General features: G+C 33.4%; 2 protein-coding genes and 1 pseudogene across 3 annotated transcripts; all 3 read right to left on the bottom strand.

The window, feature by feature from the left end:
• Positions 1–834: 834 nt before the first annotated feature.
• On the bottom strand, positions 835–4402 carry LOC101204934 (annotated as a pseudogene).
• Positions 4403–5411: 1009 nt separating this feature from the next.
• LOC101222309 (plant intracellular Ras-group-related LRR protein 9) lies at positions 5412–8926 on the bottom strand. Its single transcript, XM_004138035.3, has 3 exons — positions 8052–8926; positions 6559–6725; positions 5412–6388 (listed from the first exon to the last, which is right to left on the bottom strand). Exons 1-3 carry the CDS (start codon positions 8808–8810, stop codon positions 5743–5745), a joined length of 1572 nt encoding a protein of 523 aa, XP_004138083.1. The 5' UTR covers positions 8811–8926; the 3' UTR covers positions 5412–5742.
• Positions 8927–13610: 4684 nt separating this feature from the next.
• Positions 13611–15539, bottom strand: LOC101222072. 2 transcript variants are annotated; one of them, XR_004216728.1, is made up of 3 exons: positions 15223–15539; positions 14112–15118; positions 13611–14039 (listed from the first exon to the last, which is right to left on the bottom strand). XR_004216728.1 is itself a non-coding variant. In XM_004138034.3 (2 exons), the coding sequence occupies exons 1-2, from the start codon at positions 15374–15376 to the stop codon at positions 14664–14666; spliced, it is 609 nt and encodes a 202-aa protein (XP_004138082.1). In that variant the 5' UTR covers positions 15377–15539; the 3' UTR covers positions 13611–14663. The 2 variants fall into 2 exon arrangements, 1 of the variants encoding a protein (XP_004138082.1); XM_004138034.3 differs by having other exon boundaries at positions 13611–15118.
• Between the last annotated feature and the right edge of the window lie 3004 nt (positions 15540–18543).

Below are 18543 nucleotides of genomic sequence, written 5' to 3'. Positions count from 1 at the left end.
TCGACTTCCACTTTCAATACCGTCTACCCTAACTAAGTTTTACTTGTATATTTAATTATTTTTATATATATTTTAAAGAAAAATAGAGTGGTTTGATTCGATTTTTTAATATCTTAAACCGAACCAAACCGTATAAGAAGTAGTTCCAATTTAACACAAACTAAATCGAACGACATACATTCGATTTTAGTTTGATTTGATTTTCAACAGCTCTCCCTAAATTTTCATTAAAATTGAAATTTGTACTTTTGCTCTCTAAAAATTACCAACATTAATTATCCAATATTTATATAGAAACACTAGAAAATACAAACCAAACTTACAATTGATTGAAAACTAACTTCAAAATATAACATAAATTCCTCTCTAATCACAATTAGAAGAAAATTTCCAATTGAGACTACATGTCTTAATATGTTCTAATCACTACATATTAAGTTCTTTTCCAATTAGCTTTGAAAAAGGAATTTACAACTGTGAAATTAGTGAGGTAATACTACTAGTTAATATACATCCAAACACTAAAATAAAAAAATTAAAACCATTTTTGGTCACAATTTTATTTATTTATTTATTCCAATTTGTTAATTTTGAGACTAAATTAAATACTTGAATTTAAAGCCAAAAATTAAAATATTTAAAAAAAATTGCATTGTTGTCATCTATATATATATATAATGGCATCAATCAAGAAAGCTTATGATTATGCTTAGAAAATGTCATATTAGTATTACTTAGAAATTGGTGACATCACTAATTAATGATCATAATATAGCCTCGGTTCATGCATCAATTTAATTCTTAAAAAAAAAAAAATCAACACACCAAAATCTATAACATAAAATTCTTTTAAATATATATATATATATAGAGAGAGAGAGAGAGAGTATAATTAAATGGGGGATTTCTCCACAATTACAACTACAATATTAGTATTGATTTTGTATAGTTATTGTAAAAGGGGGGTTGTGATTGTAGGGAGACTTGAAGTAGTATACATCATTCTTTGCTTTGCTTTGGTTGCCTGATAGATAACAAGTAGATGCCCCAAATTCAATTCTTTTCAAATGTGAATAATAATATATAGAAGAGATGTGAATGCAAAATCAATAGTAATCACCTGCTCCTCCCAATTTGTGGTAAAAGCAATGAGTAAAAGCAGTATGGATTGTAGACAGCTTCCACAAGTGATTCCCATCCATAATCCCTGCAGTAATTTTCCACAATAACAATACTGTGAGTATGTTCACTTCAGCTTTTCAAGTCATATTTGGAACAGACTTTAAAGTATGGATTAGAACTAATAAGTAATGATACCTTTCCTCCAAAATGAAGCATAAAAGTGAAGGTTATGGCACAAGGTAACCCAACTAAATAATAAGCTCCAAGATTCACCCATGCTGCAATCTTCTGCCATCCACATCCTCTTGCTGTCCCTAAAACCATGACGACCCATACGACGCATTTATTACACTTAAATGCTGTTGAACTTAGCTAACTTGTTGTTATTTTAAATAAAGTCAAGTAAATACGAGTGAAAAACTTAATTAAAAGATTTAAGATAAGGATATATATGTGTACCTGAAAGGACGCCTTGGATGGCGTCCATGAAGTTGGAAATGGCGAGGATTGGCATTATTGAACTCAAATATTGAATAACTTGTGGTTCGTTTGTGTAGACAAAACCCCATTGGTTTCTAAGTGAAATTAGCAAAACTCCTAAAGCAATTCCTTCTACTAACCCCAAAACCAACACTACTTTCACTGCTAACTTAGCTGCCATTGCCTTTCCTGCCCCTAACTCATTTGATACTCTTGTGCTTCATTTTCACAACAAAATAACAAAATTATAAGTTAGTATATGTGTGTGTATATACTAACATTATTGTTTTGAAAAACGAAGCTAAAAGTGTAGATCTTGAAATTTAGGAATAAATTGAAACAAACTTTACCTGACAACACTCCCGAAACCATACGCGATTCTGAAAACCAATGAACTTGTGCTCAGACTGCACCCAAAATGCTTTGCCTCAGGAGTTATAGGTACTAAGCTTCATAGTTTAGAAAGGGGAAGAAATCCAAACCTGATTGATAGCATCGACGTTTCCAACTCAGGATTGGGAAGAAGCCCTGACATGAGAACTAAAAACTCGTACGACCAGAACTCCAAGCTACCAACCATGTATTAAAATGGTATTAGATACATCATATCTTCACGCAATTGTTAAATCATAATTTGTCAAGTGACAAACTCTTCTACTTCTTTAAAATATTTTTGAACTTTTTTGTATGTGATTAGAATACGATGCTTCAAAACATTGCTCTTGATATTATATCACTCGTTTAGAAATTCAATAGAAGCGACCTAAAGTTTAAAAAGTAACTAAAGTGGGTTGTTTGGCCCATTGAGAAACTCTTCTTCTTTTGCACATTAATCAAGAAACTTCTACTCATCAAACATAGATTTCCTAACTTCAACCGATTAACTTCAGACTTCAGAACTCAACTCACTTCAAACGGCAGGTTAAAGCATTTCGTAAGTGCTAACAAAAGTAAATATATCTTCTTTTACGTTTAAAAGTCATTTCAAACTAACTTCCGAAGAAAAGACTGAGTCAAGTTGAGTTAACTCACCAAACCATGAGAGAAGAAGGAACAGCCAAAGCCAAGAAGGTAAGCAAATTGTTGATCCCATGAATGGAAAATCCAGTCCAAGTCTTTTGACAATGAGGAGAAAACTTAATATACAAACCCAAAATGATGACATTAACCCAATAAGTAATGGCAGTAGAGAAAGCAGCTCCTTTAATCCCCAACCCAAATTCAAAAACCAAAACCCAACAAACCAAAAGATGAATGAAACTTGAAGCAGCAGTGGAAATCAACAATGGAGAAGTTAAATGTTGGGTTTGTAAAAATCTAAGTTGGCATTGAAGAAGACCATAAGGGATAATGCTAGGAATTAGCCATTTCCATAAATCCCAGCTTGTTCTGAGATTAGAGGATCTTGTTTAAGAAAGGTCAAGATTTGTTCAATGGAAGCCCATAAAACAGCTATGGGAATACAGATAAGTGACAGAACAACCATAGCTCTTTGCATATGAATCCCAAGCATTTCATATTGTTTCCCTCCATACGATTGTCCACATAATGTTTCTAATGCACTGCCCATTCCCAACTGCACAAACAAACAAACACTTCAATCTTTCAAATAATGTTTGTGATAATGTTGATCATTATCTAATCATTGCTCATATTGTAAATGAAATAATTCCAAAAGTTTGATCATCTTGCATTTATTGAAGCATTATTTTAAAGATCAATGAAGTTTAAAAGTCAATGAAACAAAACCATAGATATTGTGAAAACTTCAGTGGCAAAAAGTTTGGATTGAAACAAAAATGGAGGAGTTTCAAAAGAAAACTGTTAAGAAATCGACTGTCGAAGATAAACAGAAAGCGTAAACAATAGAAAAACGATATTCAAATTTATGTGGTTGACTGATAGTGTCTTGGCTACACCAGAGAGAAAACATCGTATTATTGAGTGACAAGTAAGGTTAGAGAGATAATATAGCAACAAGATTCCATCTTTAGATTGTTTGAAGTGTCAAATGCCATATTGAAACATTTTTTAAGGATCAATGAAGTTAGATGAAACAAAGTAAGAAACATTTTGAAAATGTTGGGAATGCCTTAAATTTTATATATCAGACACTCTGAATAACTAAACACATGGTTTAGAGGAGAGCTTCATATCAACTCTCTAAACTGAGGGGCGCCTCTTTGAATCTGTAATCAGATATTTTCTCTCTAATAATAAACAGTACTAACACACGTCTAGTGAAGCAAGTAAATCTCTGTGACGATTCTCTATCGTTTATGTTCTCCGTTTATCTTCAATCGTCTATTTCACAACCGAAAAATGCAGTGGTTGAAACCAAAAATGAGGAGTTTCAAAAGAAAACAATGGGGGAAAAGAAGAAGCAGAGAAGATCAAAGAAAGGGGAAAAGAAAATGTATATATACCAAGAGACTAAAGCCAGTGACTCCAGCAAAAGAGAGAGCCATTGAAGCACCAGAGAGTTGAAGTTCTCCAAGATGGCCAATGAACATAATAGATATCAGCTGCAAACTATACTGCAGAAAACTCACCAAAACCAGAGGACCAGCCAACCCCATCTGCTTCTTTATCTCTCTAATCACTTCCTCCCATTTCTGATCTCCATTCAATCTCATCTTCAACGACTCTGAAACCAAATAACTTTCAAGATCATCTAATTTTCTTCCCCCATTTTCATCCATTATCTTTCACAGCAATGACAGTGTTGTCTCCAACTCCAAGGCACTGCACTGCCTCTTTAATGGAAGCCCATAAAAGGGAATTGGAAGATTTGATTTAATACAAAAATGGGAGCACGTGAAACACTCAAAAGGATTAGTTTAATTCCGAGAAGTAAATGCAATAAACACATTAGACGGGGCATTTTTAGTTAAGAAAGAAGATTTGGGGAAAGTACTTTCATGTATTTGATAATGATACGTTATTGTTAAAGTTAAATGAAAGGGCACTTAGTTGGGAAATGAACAGTTGAATCATAGTTTTAAGGTGAGAAAATTGCATGCAGCTGACAGAGACAACGCAGCAGAGAAAAGCAGTCATTGTGTGTTCTTTCGGTGGCAGTTCAATTTTGAAACACTTTTCAATCAAACCGATAGACAAAGTTTTCCATTGTTATTATTAACACTTTACCCTTTTCTCACATCGTTAATAATCTTGATTTCATACGCTTCATTTTTCTCCATGTTCTTTCATACACTTCATTTCAACTATTGATTTTCGATCATAGTGCTAATGGGGTCATTTCGGATTCTTATTGGAAGATATTGGTTTTTGTTTGTTAGGATATTAATACCATTACTTTTGAAAGATAATAAATCTGCTTATGTGATTGCAACTTTGATTTCCAACGGAAGTTCTATTTGATACGAAAAAATATATTTTTTTTTTTATAGCGTTCTCCCATCACCACCTTGGAAAGGGTTGAAAGTTGGGTTGGCACCTGTTTCAAAAAAAAAAAAGAAAAAAAATCTGACACGCACACACACACACATATAATATAGCATGTGGGGTAATATCCACCCACGCCCTGTAGTTTATTCATAAAAGAGATTTCTTGTTTATATTGCTCAAAAGTCCATTTTTGTTAGGACTTGACTACCTCAACTAGAATATATATATATATGTAACTATCAGAAGAATATAATCAAAATAAATAAATGTTGTCTCTACTTTTCTTTGTCCTTTACACGTAAATTTATATGTACTTGATGTGATAGAAGAGAACCTGCAGAAGAAAGTATTGTTTGTATAATAATCCATACAGTCATCAAAAGGGAAAAGGAAAGTAATTTGGTTTGAAAACTATCACAATCACTTATCTGCTGAATGAAATTGTTTATCCAGATGATCTCAAACTGGATAGGGAAAATAATATGGTTATTAGAGTGAATTGTAGTAAGGAGAAATGTACAATACAAACAATGCAAAAACGCATTGTACCAAACTCATCAACCTTTAAAAACTCCAAAGAAAATTTGCTTGTAATTGTTGTGATTTGTTATGAGTTCTCAAGACACTATATATATAAAGAATCTAATGAACCTGACTGAGGCTGAGGAGACCCAAAATCAGCGGAGGAAGGAGTGCAAAAATTGGTGGTGAAAGAGCTCTCCATCAAATTTATAGCTGTTGATCAAGATACGGGTCTCTTGGAGATTTGGGAGATCCAACGATACCAGACACGGTCTCGGAAACGCCAGAAACGTAAGTCTTCAACCAAGAAGTGCTTCGTGTCAGCCATCCAGTTTGCGTCTGTTCGTCCATTTCTAGAGTTCTTTTTCTATCTTCCTCCTGCAGAATTTCAAGCCATCTCTTGGACATGAATGTCCTCACAGCATCTGGTCCTTTGCTTACCACTTCCATTGGTGGAACTGTAAGAGGATTTTGCTCCACGTTTAGTTTCTTTAAATTTTCGAGATGGCCAAATGTGTCAGGTAGAGCGTGAATCTGGTTGTTGCTGAGGTCAAGTTCCCTAAGGCTGATTAAATCACCAAAGGTATGTGGAAGTTCAGTAAGGTCAGTAAAATTACTGGATAGGTTGAGATACTCGAGTTTCGTCAGTTTCCCAATTGCCTGAGGAAGGCCATGAAGCTCATTGAAATGAGCATCCAGGTAACGCAAAGAACTCATACCACAAACAGAAGAGGGAAGCGAGCGTAACTTGTTTAACTGGACAGCAAGCTTCTCCAAATTCACCAGTTCAAGGCCAATATTTGTTGGCAAGTACGTTAGACTGTTGAAACTCACGTCTAACTCCACTAGAGACCTAGCCATTTAAGACACGAAAATGAAAGTCTTACAATTCGTAATGTATACAGATGCATAATAAAACATTGCTGAATATATTTTAGGAAAATCATGCTAAATGCGGGTACTGGAAAATGGTGGAGAAATGCTAAAAAAGATGATGTTTCTTGAATTGATGAAATTTTGTACCTGCAATGGCATATTGTGTCAGGAAGGGCATGCAGCTTGTTCGCAGAGACATTCAGGAGTTTCAGCTTTTGTAATAAGCCAATTGAGTCGGGCAGTGACTCCAGGAGATTGGATGAGGCATTCAGCTCCTCAAGATTTTCTAATCCAGATATTGAATCGGGGATAATCTGAAGTTGTAGTAAATGTGATTAAAAGAAACAAATCATACAGATAAATATTTGTTCATCTTGAATTTTTCAACTAAGCAAACTCACATCCAAGGTCAATATTCATATAAGTGTGAAAAGGCAAAGGCTACCCATGACAAAGGCAGTTGGGAAGAGTGATAAACTAAAGCAAAAATAGCTTAACCACAAATTTTAGATGTGGTTTGTGAGGAGGAAACCCAGGAAGTGTCATGAATGAAGTGAAGAAATATAAAACACTCTTGAACCCCAAGAAGGGAATTACAAGAAATCTCACCAATTTGTAATAAAAGAAGAAACATTGAAAGTTTTAAAAAGACTGTTACATTTACACAAAAACAGAGCATTAAATATGAGCAAATTCATAAAACTGAGGCACTGTTTTTTAATATCAAACAGGACTTAAATAATTCAAATAAGAATTAACCACATTTCAGTGCAACCTCCTGACATCTGCATCTATCTTTTATTTCAATTTTTCATGATACAGTGTTGGAATTTCTCCCCCATTTCCAGGATTATATCAGCATCTTCCGTCAAAGAAAGATGTTAAAAATCTCCAGTAGACTTCTTTTCTTGAGCATAATCTTTCTACCAAATACCCACCTTCTTACATACCATTGTCCCATATTGCCTTAAACCACTTATAATCTTGTGCAGCTTCCTGCACTATCCAGTCACTCTAAACGCTCTATAATTAAAAGACTTATGAAAAATGGAAGAAAACTCTTGATCCTTGACATTCCAATGTAAATTTTCAAAATAGGGCCCTTCTTACAACACCACTAAGAACTAAATGGTCGCCATCCTTTAAATGATGGTAAAAGAAATTGAAAACCAACCGAAAAGTTGGATAGAATAGTCCCCATCCATGTATGTAATCCATATCCCATAGAATGATGTCCTCAAAGGTTGGGCCACAATCTATTGGAATGCTAAGCAGACGTCTAAAAATTGATCCATACATGAACCTTAGGGGCATTATTAATATAAAATATAAATGCAAACAAACTCAGGGGCTAAGAACCAGAACTGAAACATAACGCACATAAGTCGAAGGCAAGTGATAAAACATAGGCATGAATTATGATCTAAGACTTCTCCGAGAGTAATAATCATGAGTCATATCGTGCGTCTCTAACAAAGATTCTAATCCCACAAAAGCTAAAAAAATCCCTTGTATTTATGTGAAACTAATAAACCCTTCTATCCTAATTGATTTCGTAAAGAAATAATTCATTTCAAAGTACTAGAAATTCCTAAACGGTTGCTAGTATACGAAGGCATTGAATTTAAGCGTAAGCGAACCTGTAGTTGATTGCTGGAGATATCGAGCACAACCAATCCACGAATGTGTCCGAATTCTTCAGGTAAGAACCGCAAGCGCCGGCCAGTGAGAGAAATTCGATCCATTTCCTTCTCATTCGCATCCTGAAGAATCTTCGCAACCTCTTCATTGACCTCTTCGCTTACTGGATCCAACTGTTCTTCCTCCGGCAGTCCTCTCTCAGCCGACTCATAAATCTTCACCAACCTCTCCTCCGCTTCCTTCAACATCCTCTCATAAGCCTCATGCATCTCATCCAATTGCACAATAGCTTTATACACCTGCTTCTCTTTATCCGCCGCCTGACGACACTCGTTCTCTTTCTCAGCAAGATGCGCCCTCCACTCAAGCAACTCAACATCCGCCGGCCTAGAAGAAAGCACGATTTCCTGAAGCTTGGCAGATAAATTAACTTCAATATCAACAAGCCTAGCCTTGGCAGTATCTACAGCCTCATGGTCAGGTCTCTCCCCAAGGGTTTTGAGCACGGATCGGGTCTGAGCAACATCAGATATAGCGGTGGTCATAGAAGCCAAAACCTTAGGGTCGGAAAGATGGGGCATTTCATGGACGATTCGGGAGGAGGATGAGGAAGGATCGAAACGACCGTGGCCGGAAGAGGGAGATGCAGGCTGTTCGATGTCGAATTCGGTGGGCGGCGGTCGAGGGCTGAGAGAGGGGATTCTAGCCATGACGTAGGAAAGGATGGGGAAGCTTTTGGGATTGGGATCCATGGCCATGGTGAATAATTGGAGAGCAAAAAAATGGATCGGAATAACAAAGAGGAAGACGAAGAAGAAGAAGAGAGTGGAGATTTGAGAGTTTGAAGGTGAAAGAGTGAGATATTAGAGTGTTATCGGAGAAACAACGGGAAGGGTTCCGTCACGGACCGTCTTGTTTTTATCCACGTCATCGAAGTTCGTTATAAGTTACAACCGTCACAGCGGGTAATGATAAATTTCCCGATTTCTTTACTTTTTATTGACTATTTCTTTCATTCTTAACGCCGTCTCTTACCAGCGTTAACGGAAATATGCTCTCTCTAAATTTTGTAAAGTTTAGGGTTTTTAATTTAATAATTTCTTTCATTCTTAAGGCATTCAGTTTTTTCATGGACTTTATTAAAATATATAACAAACTCGTAAAATATAATTTTGAAAGCAAAAAGAACTTACACAAGCCCACAATCGTGTACATTTTGATATATGATCTCGAGCATACCATGTCTCGAGATGAAAGAATTTTTCATTTACTTATTATATCTTAGGTCTTAGTGGCGCCGATATGACCCAGATGAAATAATTATGTCTTTATTTTATATTCGATCTCGAGCATACATTGTCTCGAAATATCTCGAGATGAAAGACTTCTTCCTTTAGTTATTCGATCTCAAGTCTTAATTGCATCGAGATAGTCCGAGATTAATAAATAGCAAAAAAGATATAAATCACAAGGGCGTATATAAAATTTATATATATAAAAAAAAACGATCACGCGCGAGTTTTCCTTTTTTGTTATACGGGTTGTAAATATTTGGAAGTTTGGTTACATTTACTAAATCACTCTTTCTTAATTCCTTATACTTTCTTTAGTGGGAAATTGCCAAAAATGAGATTATTTCGATGGGTAGTGAGAGTTTTGAGATGGGATTTTAAAAAAGAAGACTTTTAGGACAAATGAGCTGTGAAAAGTCTATATTACCCTTTAATTTAAAAAACCCTAAAAATTAACTTTGTGTCATTTTCTCCTTTTCCTTCTCCCTCACGTTCTCTTCTTGCGGCTTTCTCCTTCTCCCTCACTTTCTCTTCTACTAAGACAAAGGGCAGCCCGACTTCAACTCTTCTCCTTTCTCAGTTGCTGTCGCATCTCATTTACCGTTGTCAACCGTTCAGGCATCCATTGGTGGTCAGTTTGTACGCGTCGTGCAAGATTCTCCATCGAAGATGCGGCATGCAAGATTCTCCTTTCTCAGTCTTTTTTTTTATAACCACGCACTTTCTGTTTAGGGATTGTTTTGATCGGATTGCTTTTGTTGTTGTGCATTTTCATTGAATGGTTGAAGGCACGTATCTCGTACACATCTCGTACCTATCTCGTACACATCTCGTACCTATCTCGTACACATCTCGCACCTATCTCGTACACATCTCGCACCTATCTCGTACACATCTCGCACCTATCTTGCACATTTCAAAACTTTTACTATTATTTTCAAAATCAAATTGTTACCCCTCCTCGTCGGAATCCAATTTTCGCAGCAAGATCACGAGTACCAAGTCATGTTCCACAATGAAATCACCGGAACTACCATTGTTTTTGTAGTTTTGTGAATGAAAAATGAGAAAGGAAGAAAAAGGAAATCAAAGGTTTTGTGAAAATGAGGAAAAATGGAATACGGATAGAGAGAGATAGAAAAATGAAATATTCTTTTTGGAAGTGAGAAAATGGAGGAAGAAGGAGAAGGAATTCCATAAATTGTTTTTTAGGTTTTTTTTATAACTAAAGGGTAATATAGACTTTTCCTAGTTAATTTGTCCTAAATGTCATCTTTTTTAAAATCCATCCTAAAACTCTTTAAACCCTTAAAAATTATCCTATTTTTGTTAATTTCCCTTCTTTAGTTTACTTTCACATAAAATCTAAATTTATTATCTAATACTCCAATCAAAATTTTCTAACAATAAATTGAAATCTCAATAGCTATGTGCAATGTGATTTGATTAAAGTGTGTAAAAGGTAATTAATTAAAAAGCAATCTAGTGTATATAGGGTATCAAAAGTTTGAACAATTTTTAATTGGTTATGAATGTTGTTACTCGTCTAATACTAACAAATGTCACCATTATATATAGTTGTTTTATTAATATAAAATTAATGATTAAGTTATCAAACAAACGTATACATTATTACATCAATATCAATGTATAGAGAACGGTCTTCAAGCCAAACACCAACAAATTATTTGACAGTAAAGAAAAGCTCTTATAAGTCGAGAACATTGTAAGAAAATATTATAAAAAAAAGAGGGGTTTCAATTCAACTTTTCCATGACAATAAATACAAATGAAAGATGAACTAAAAGTGCCCAATAAAAAGTGCATGAAGGAGAGAGCATGTTGGAAAAAGAGAAGAAATGAGGGTTGAAAAATGTGAAAGTGCTTTTAGGGCTCTATGTGTGGATTTCAAGTGGTAAAGAACTAGTGGACAAGAAAGGGCAAAGGCAAAATGCATATAAATGCAATGAATATATATATATATAGTTATTGATTTTGATAAATATTGTTTGTTTGATCATTTGTAACTGAAAAAACACTTCCAAACTTTAGAATAGTGCTTTTGTATTCACATGCTCTTGCCTCCCCTCCACATATCAAATGATTCTCCCAACAAACACCAAACACCACCAACACTCTTCCATGGAATCTCTACTTCATTTCTCTCTCTCCCCTCTATAATGTTTCAACTCCAAAAGGAAAAGGGTAAAATCGTAATTGACTCGTTCTCTCTTTTTTGTTCTATGTTCAAGATTTAAATCAAAGTCTAGAACCAATGCGTCCTTCGTAGGGGTCCAAGTGTCACACCCTCACTCGCCCAACAACATATCCTGACTCTCGCGTTCGCAAACGTTACTTGAGCAGCCCTAACGTCTCTAATCAAAACGTCGCAACACAAGACTCAGTACGCTTTGCGGAGCAGGGTGTGACACCAAGGCAACGCCCTCAAAATCAAATTGTATTTATCTTTGTGTTATTTACAATTTTAACCATGTAGTTTAGAAAAATGCGCTATATATAAAAACTTTCGTGATGGGTTTCACACTTATTTATGTTTCACATTTTCTTTGTTTGTTAATTTCATAACAAGGACAAAAGAGTAAAATGGTCAGTAATTGACCTCTCACTTCCCCTTCGTCATTCTACCCATGAGAAAAGAACAACGATTCCTTCTTGTAGTTGTTATCAATAACAACCGTTGCTATTTGGGCTTCACGATTCTTTCTTAAAACATAAGAAAGAAAACTAATAATACAAACAAACTTATTCGATTTAGGATTCGTCGAACCTTAATTAAGGTTTATAGTAATGTGATAGAGGAAAAATTGAATAATTTACAAGGAAGAGGGAAAGAGTTTGGAAAAAGGAATCTAATGTCTCTATTGATACAACTAATGTTGAAGTCAAATATGGAGGAATCCCATCTCCACTCTCTTTACTCTTCAATTTGGCTTTTATATATGATATCATTTATTCACATATATATTATTATTGCAAGTTGGTTCTCTCTATTTTAGCCTTAATTGCATTACTCTTCTTCACTCCAAATATTCTAAAATGTTACCATTAATTAATGTAGATGTATCTAGATGGTCATACGTATCTTTCACTATTTTATTTGTTTTAATTCTAGAAGAATAGTTTCACTTTTCTTTCCAATTATGTCTGTCTTTCTTTTGAGTACATTTTTGCATGCATTAATATGATATTATCTTTTTTGATATTTAGTTTGAGTTCTTATCAGTATAATTTAATAGTAATCTTTCTATAAATAAAGAAATGTAATCTAAACAATAAAACTAAAAACATCATAACAATGAACGATCTAGAATATATAAAAAAAGACCACATACGAAAAATAGTTCAAACTTTTGATAAATTATTAAAATTACACAAATTAAAATAATTAATTCGAGACGTAAGTTAGTTAAACAAGGAAAAATTTAACTAGAAATAACATACTCAAATTTAAGATGTTTCTAACTAGAACAACGCCAAACCAAAAATATATTTTCATTATAGAACAAATGCACTTTTAATATCGTTTTCTCTAAAATCGAGTAACTAAAATAATTTTTAAGAACTTTTGAAACTAAAATAAAACTAATTTCACATTAAAAACTAATTTAGAGAACTAAAATTTAATAAAATTACTAAATCATCAACATAAATAGAATTTAAATATATTTTCAAACAACTTTGATTTCCAATAGAAGAAAAAATCTTTGATTTGTTTCTCTTTTTAGATCAACTTAACATCCATCAACATAATTGCAATTAATTGCAATTAAATTGACGTAGAAACCACGCAAAATTCTTAAATCATCTAATAAAATTGTTATTATTTTATGTTTAATACCTTTGTAATACTTATATGCTATATTACACTAAGTATTACCGTTTTTCTACAAAGATATACAAAACAATAATAAAAACGACAACATATGTGCAAAAAACAAAAAGAACAAAAGTTTCGTAATTTGAATCTTCACACCAAACTTACTATTAAAAAGCAACTAAATATCTTTAAAACTCTCACAAACGCATTATCAAAATACAACCGTACATAAATATGACGGTTCAACTATATAATTAACTAAAGTTTTCACTTAGATCCCTTTTTTTCACATTCCATTTCATTACTCAACATTCAAATTAGTCATTAGTCATTAATCATGCACTAATAACAAATAATTCATTTTAGAAACTCATAATCTTCCTTTCTAGAGACTTCCTTCATCCCAACATTACCAATAAACTTAGTAATTAATTAATTTAATGATCATTTGATTATTCAAAAAGCCTCTTAGGACAAAGTACGAATCATTCTTAATCCACCTTTCCACGCTTACCTAAAGCCAATGCCGACCTAATTTCCTTCTGACCCCTTTAGTATGCGTCCAAGTTTCATTCGGCATAACATAATTAATTACTTAATACTCAAATACTTCATTATATATTAATACGTTCTAACGTCATGATTGATCTCCAAAACCCAAAAAGGGCACTCCCGTAATTTCATCCAAAGGCAATTCCCCAACCACAGCCCACATCGCCCCTTCCAATTTCTCCCCCAAAATTCATTACCCCGTTTTACCCTCCGTCGTAATTTCCGATCATTTATTTGTTTATATTATACACTCCAACCGCTCCCGGAATCGGAATAATCCCATACTCAGCCCTCCACGAGAAACACTGCAAATTCAAATCGGCCGTTAGAGAAATTAAAAATAAAGTAGAAAAGAAAAAGAGAAATGGAGAACTCACACGTGTTACATGGGAGGCACACGTATGAAACGAGGCGCGATGAAGTTTTGAATACGTGTCGGACGAGAATGGGGGAGGCTGCGGCGGTGCAGATGATTCGTCCTCTAACGCCAGAGGGTAATCGCAACGCAACGCAACGCAAATCAAGGCATACATAGAGAAAGATTTAAACAAGAAAGTGGTAATTACAACACTACTGAATGAATGAAGGACACGTTGCCGGGGAGTAACGGCCACCGTGTGCGGCGGAACCGCCATAGAGATTTTAAGAATAATTCTAAGATTCAGAGAATGAGAATGAGAATGTTCACCTCTTGCAAAACTGCCAGCCGGATGGATTAATCAATTTCTTTTGAAGAACACATGTAAATGAATTAATTCGAAAGTTTTTGGAAGCTATATTCAAACAATCAATCAATTAATCACAAGCCAAAACTGAATCTATTTTGTTCTGTTTTTTTTTTTTTTCGTCGTCATCATCTAATAACCTAGGGTTTTTACTTTTTTATATGCGGATGAGTCCTCGCCTTGAGTTTAGGGACTTTTTAAATCTCAGTTCCAGTGAGTGCAGTTGGGGCCGGAGTACAAAAACCTAGGGCTCCCATGGCAACAAGTTCTTCCGTGGCAATTCCTTGGTCCAACGAAGTATTTACTAGGAGGGGAAGGAATCCGACGGATGAATCTGTACGAAGGAGAAGAGATCCGCTCGCTGTTTCCGTACTGCGGTGAGCTCGGAAGTGAATCTGCGCCGTAGCAAGGAGAATTAGGAAGAGTAGAGTCCACACTTGACGGAGGAGAAATTTGCTTGAGAGATTTCGGAGGCGAAAGAATGGCTCTGATTTTAAGAGGATGAGACAACGAGGAAGAAGCACGATCGTATTCCTCCACGATATTAGCCAAATCTTCATCGGATCTAACAGAAATCAAGGTTTCCAAATCTCCTCCTGGCAATTGACACTTCAATGTAACGGAAGAACCACAGAATTCTCCAAGCTTCACCATTAATTCTACAAAAAAAAAACGAAACGAAAACACAAACATAAACACCTAGAAGAGAAAAAAAAACCACAGAACGTACAAATTCCGTCAATAAAAACAACAAAAAACATACCAGAAAATGAAACAGAGCGCTCGACAGCTAAAACTCTGGTAAGACCACCAACGTAACGGAGTTTACCATCGGTTTGACGAGGAAGAATCTTGCCGCCATAACTACAAAGAAACTTCAAGGTTCCAGAAGTTCCGTTACGCGCACCAGACCTCATATCTGAGTGTGAGTGAGTTCAAGTAAAACCGAATTCCGTTGGTGCAAATCGAATCGTACACGAAAAGAAGTCTCCAGAAGAGAGCAAAGAGGAAGAAGAGGAAGAGGAAGAAGAGATTGTAAGAGAGGAGATCGTTTCTTTTGCAAACCTAAGGCAGTGATTTTGTCGGGTATTTAAAGGGAAAATCAGTGGGACCGACACGCTCAAACGAAACTACTAAGACTCCCATACGACGTCGGATTGATGAAATTGGAATATTTCAAGGGCCGAACCATTCATATACGAATATTCTTCCAAGAAGAAGGAAAATTCGGCTTCCACGTTGCGGATATCCATTGGTCCACATAGGTAAGTAAACCCTCTCTTTAAGGCTTGAAAGTAGGGTGAAGGTTCTTTCTCTCTTTTTTCTTCTTAATTTCGTTCAGAATTGAGCAGCGGAAAGATTTAATTATGCTAATAATATTATTTAGTTGAGATTTGGTTTATAATCGCAAAGTCGTGACAAAGTATTTACAATATAATTAGATGCTTTAGAGCGAAATGTCGATTTTACCCTCGGGCTTCATGGGAAAAGTAAACCCAATATGAAAGGAATTATGTAATTTTACGACTTGATTTCAAAATGGGAACATGGCAACATGGTGAGGGGCCTACTAATTGGGAATACAAATACTTTAAATAATTGATTTTATTTTTCCTCTTTCTCTCTTTTTTTTTTTTAGGGAAATAATTGCAACTTTTATTCGTTGATTTAATTAAATTTAGTGTTTAATATTTTGCCAAAAAGAAAGAAATTATGATCAAATTTGTGGAGTTGTTGGTGGATGATTATTGATTAAGGAACATCATAATAGGAATGGGTTTTTTTTTTCACAATTGTTGATGCATAAACAAATAATAATGGTTTTTAATTTAAAAATAAAAGAACTTTATGACGTGAGGAAAAAAAAAACAAATCAAACCATTTATTTTCCTAAAACATTAAATAATTCAACTTCAAAATAAGACTTAGACGAGAACATTTGAATTGTGTTTGTGTTAGTTTTTGAAATGCCAATAGTTTAACAACTAACATGATAGAGAAATGCAAAAACTCATGATACGACTCAGTCTCTATATCGTAACCAATAATTAACCTTATACCAACTGTAGCATATTAAAAACAAACAATCGATTTATTTGATTGTTAATTTTTTTCTCAAATTCAAAGCTTTGATATATATATATATATATATATTATATATATGAAAGTAAAGGGGTGAATTTAATTAAATGGGGGAATTTATTCAAAATTGGAAAATATGGAAAGTAGGGGGACAGAAGAGAATAAAATCAAAATTAGTGTAACTAAGTTTGTTTAAAAGTAGAGATGAGTAATGTAATTAAAGCCTCTTTTGTTGAGTTGATATGTTTAATTAATTAATTAGGAAACAAATTAAATTTAATTAAAAAATAAAAAGCAGTTAATTCAAACACGTGGCAACCATGTAGCGGTGCTGCGTTGTCAAAGAGTGATTTTGACTCTCTCCCAATTTCTCTCTCTTGTTTCTCCTCTCTATATATTATTGTATTTATAGTTGAAATTAAGTAATTAATAAAACTATGAGAATCGGAGTATTTGAGGAATTAAATTATAGAAATCATGGGAACGTGTGAGAATCAATCTCGAATTATATAAAGATTCTGATTCTACTTACCTTCATAATTAGACTCGATTTATAATACTAAATTCATTTTACATCGTTTACGTTTACTAACGTTACTTTAATTTTCATATTCCATCTCTCAATAACTAATAATTAATTTTCAGTTATATACTTTATTTTAATCTTGAAAAATGAATATGAAGAAAAGGAATCAAATTTTAAATGGAATGTCGGTTAAATTAGCATCTATAAATGTAAAAAATAATTATCAAATATCGATTTCACATGAGAAAATGTATTTGAACTATTTTAAAATTATTCTAAAGTATGTTGGAATAATAAGATAAAGCAAGAGTTTGATTTTGGTTTTCCTCTTATATTCAAAGGTTAGTATTTTTTTTTTCAGCCACAAATTCTTTCTATATATATATATTCCTTTAACATTCTTATATAAGAAAACATTACCCCATATTTTCAAAGCCACTAATCAAGACCGATGTATATAAGTATTTGTATTAACATATCATGTTTTTAATGAGTAATATGTATATTATATAAAATTTACCTACTTTTTAGAGAAGATTATTCAAGTTTTAGTTATATTTATGTTAATTAATTGGCACATGAATTTTATGAAAAATAGTTTATAGAATCAAGTATTCTGCCTGGTATGCTAGTTAAATTAAACCCATTTTAGCTTCATCTACTATTATTTTCTTTTACCACAACAACTATCAAAATTGGAGATTATTGTTAAAAGATAATTACAAAAATAATATATATTAGTTACAAAAATAGTAATTAAATTCAAACTATGAGCAAATATGTATGTATTATAATAATGATATATTTTTAAAAAGGAAAATTGCTATATATATATATATAGAAAAAATATAGAAACCGTTAACCAAACATAACAAAAAAAAAAAGCTAAAAAGAATAGGATGAATTTTACTCCATTTTTGTAAATAGTTTCCATATCTTACTATTTTTTAAAATGTTTATAAAATTTGTAAATATATAAAAAAAATTATTTCATAATTATTAAGATAAAATTTTATTATTAATAGACTATATTGCAATGTAATTTTTTTTGCTATTGTATATCATCACTAAAATTATGCATTATAAACATGGGAAAAATTATTGAAAATATAATAGTATCTATCACTCAAAAATTATAAAAATAGGATGCATTTATAAATAATTTAGTTGATTTGTATATAATTAAAAAAATCCAAATAAATGGTCCGTAATGTATAATTAGAAGAAAAAAAGGGAAAAGAGCAAAATGCGTTTAAGCAAAGCCACAAGCAACGACCAAACTCCCGCGTACGTGTTCGGCCCTTCTCCTTTTTTTCCTTTTAATCTTAAAATAAACCTTATAATTAATTAAATTAAATCATAGGTTATACCCGAATTATGTATGACATTAATAATAAACCTTAACGCAAAGAAATTGCCATATAATAGTTTTAGAATAATGACAAAGAAAATCATAAGGAGACGTATAAAAAATAC

This window comes from Cucumis sativus, chromosome 1 (genome assembly GCF_000004075.3).
Source record: "Cucumis sativus cultivar 9930 chromosome 1, Cucumber_9930_V3, whole genome shotgun sequence".
NCBI lineage: Eukaryota > Viridiplantae > Streptophyta > Magnoliopsida > Cucurbitales > Cucurbitaceae > Cucumis > Cucumis sativus.
The sequence above is the reverse complement of the archived record's forward strand: the minus strand, read 5'-3'. Positions and strand labels throughout refer to the sequence as shown.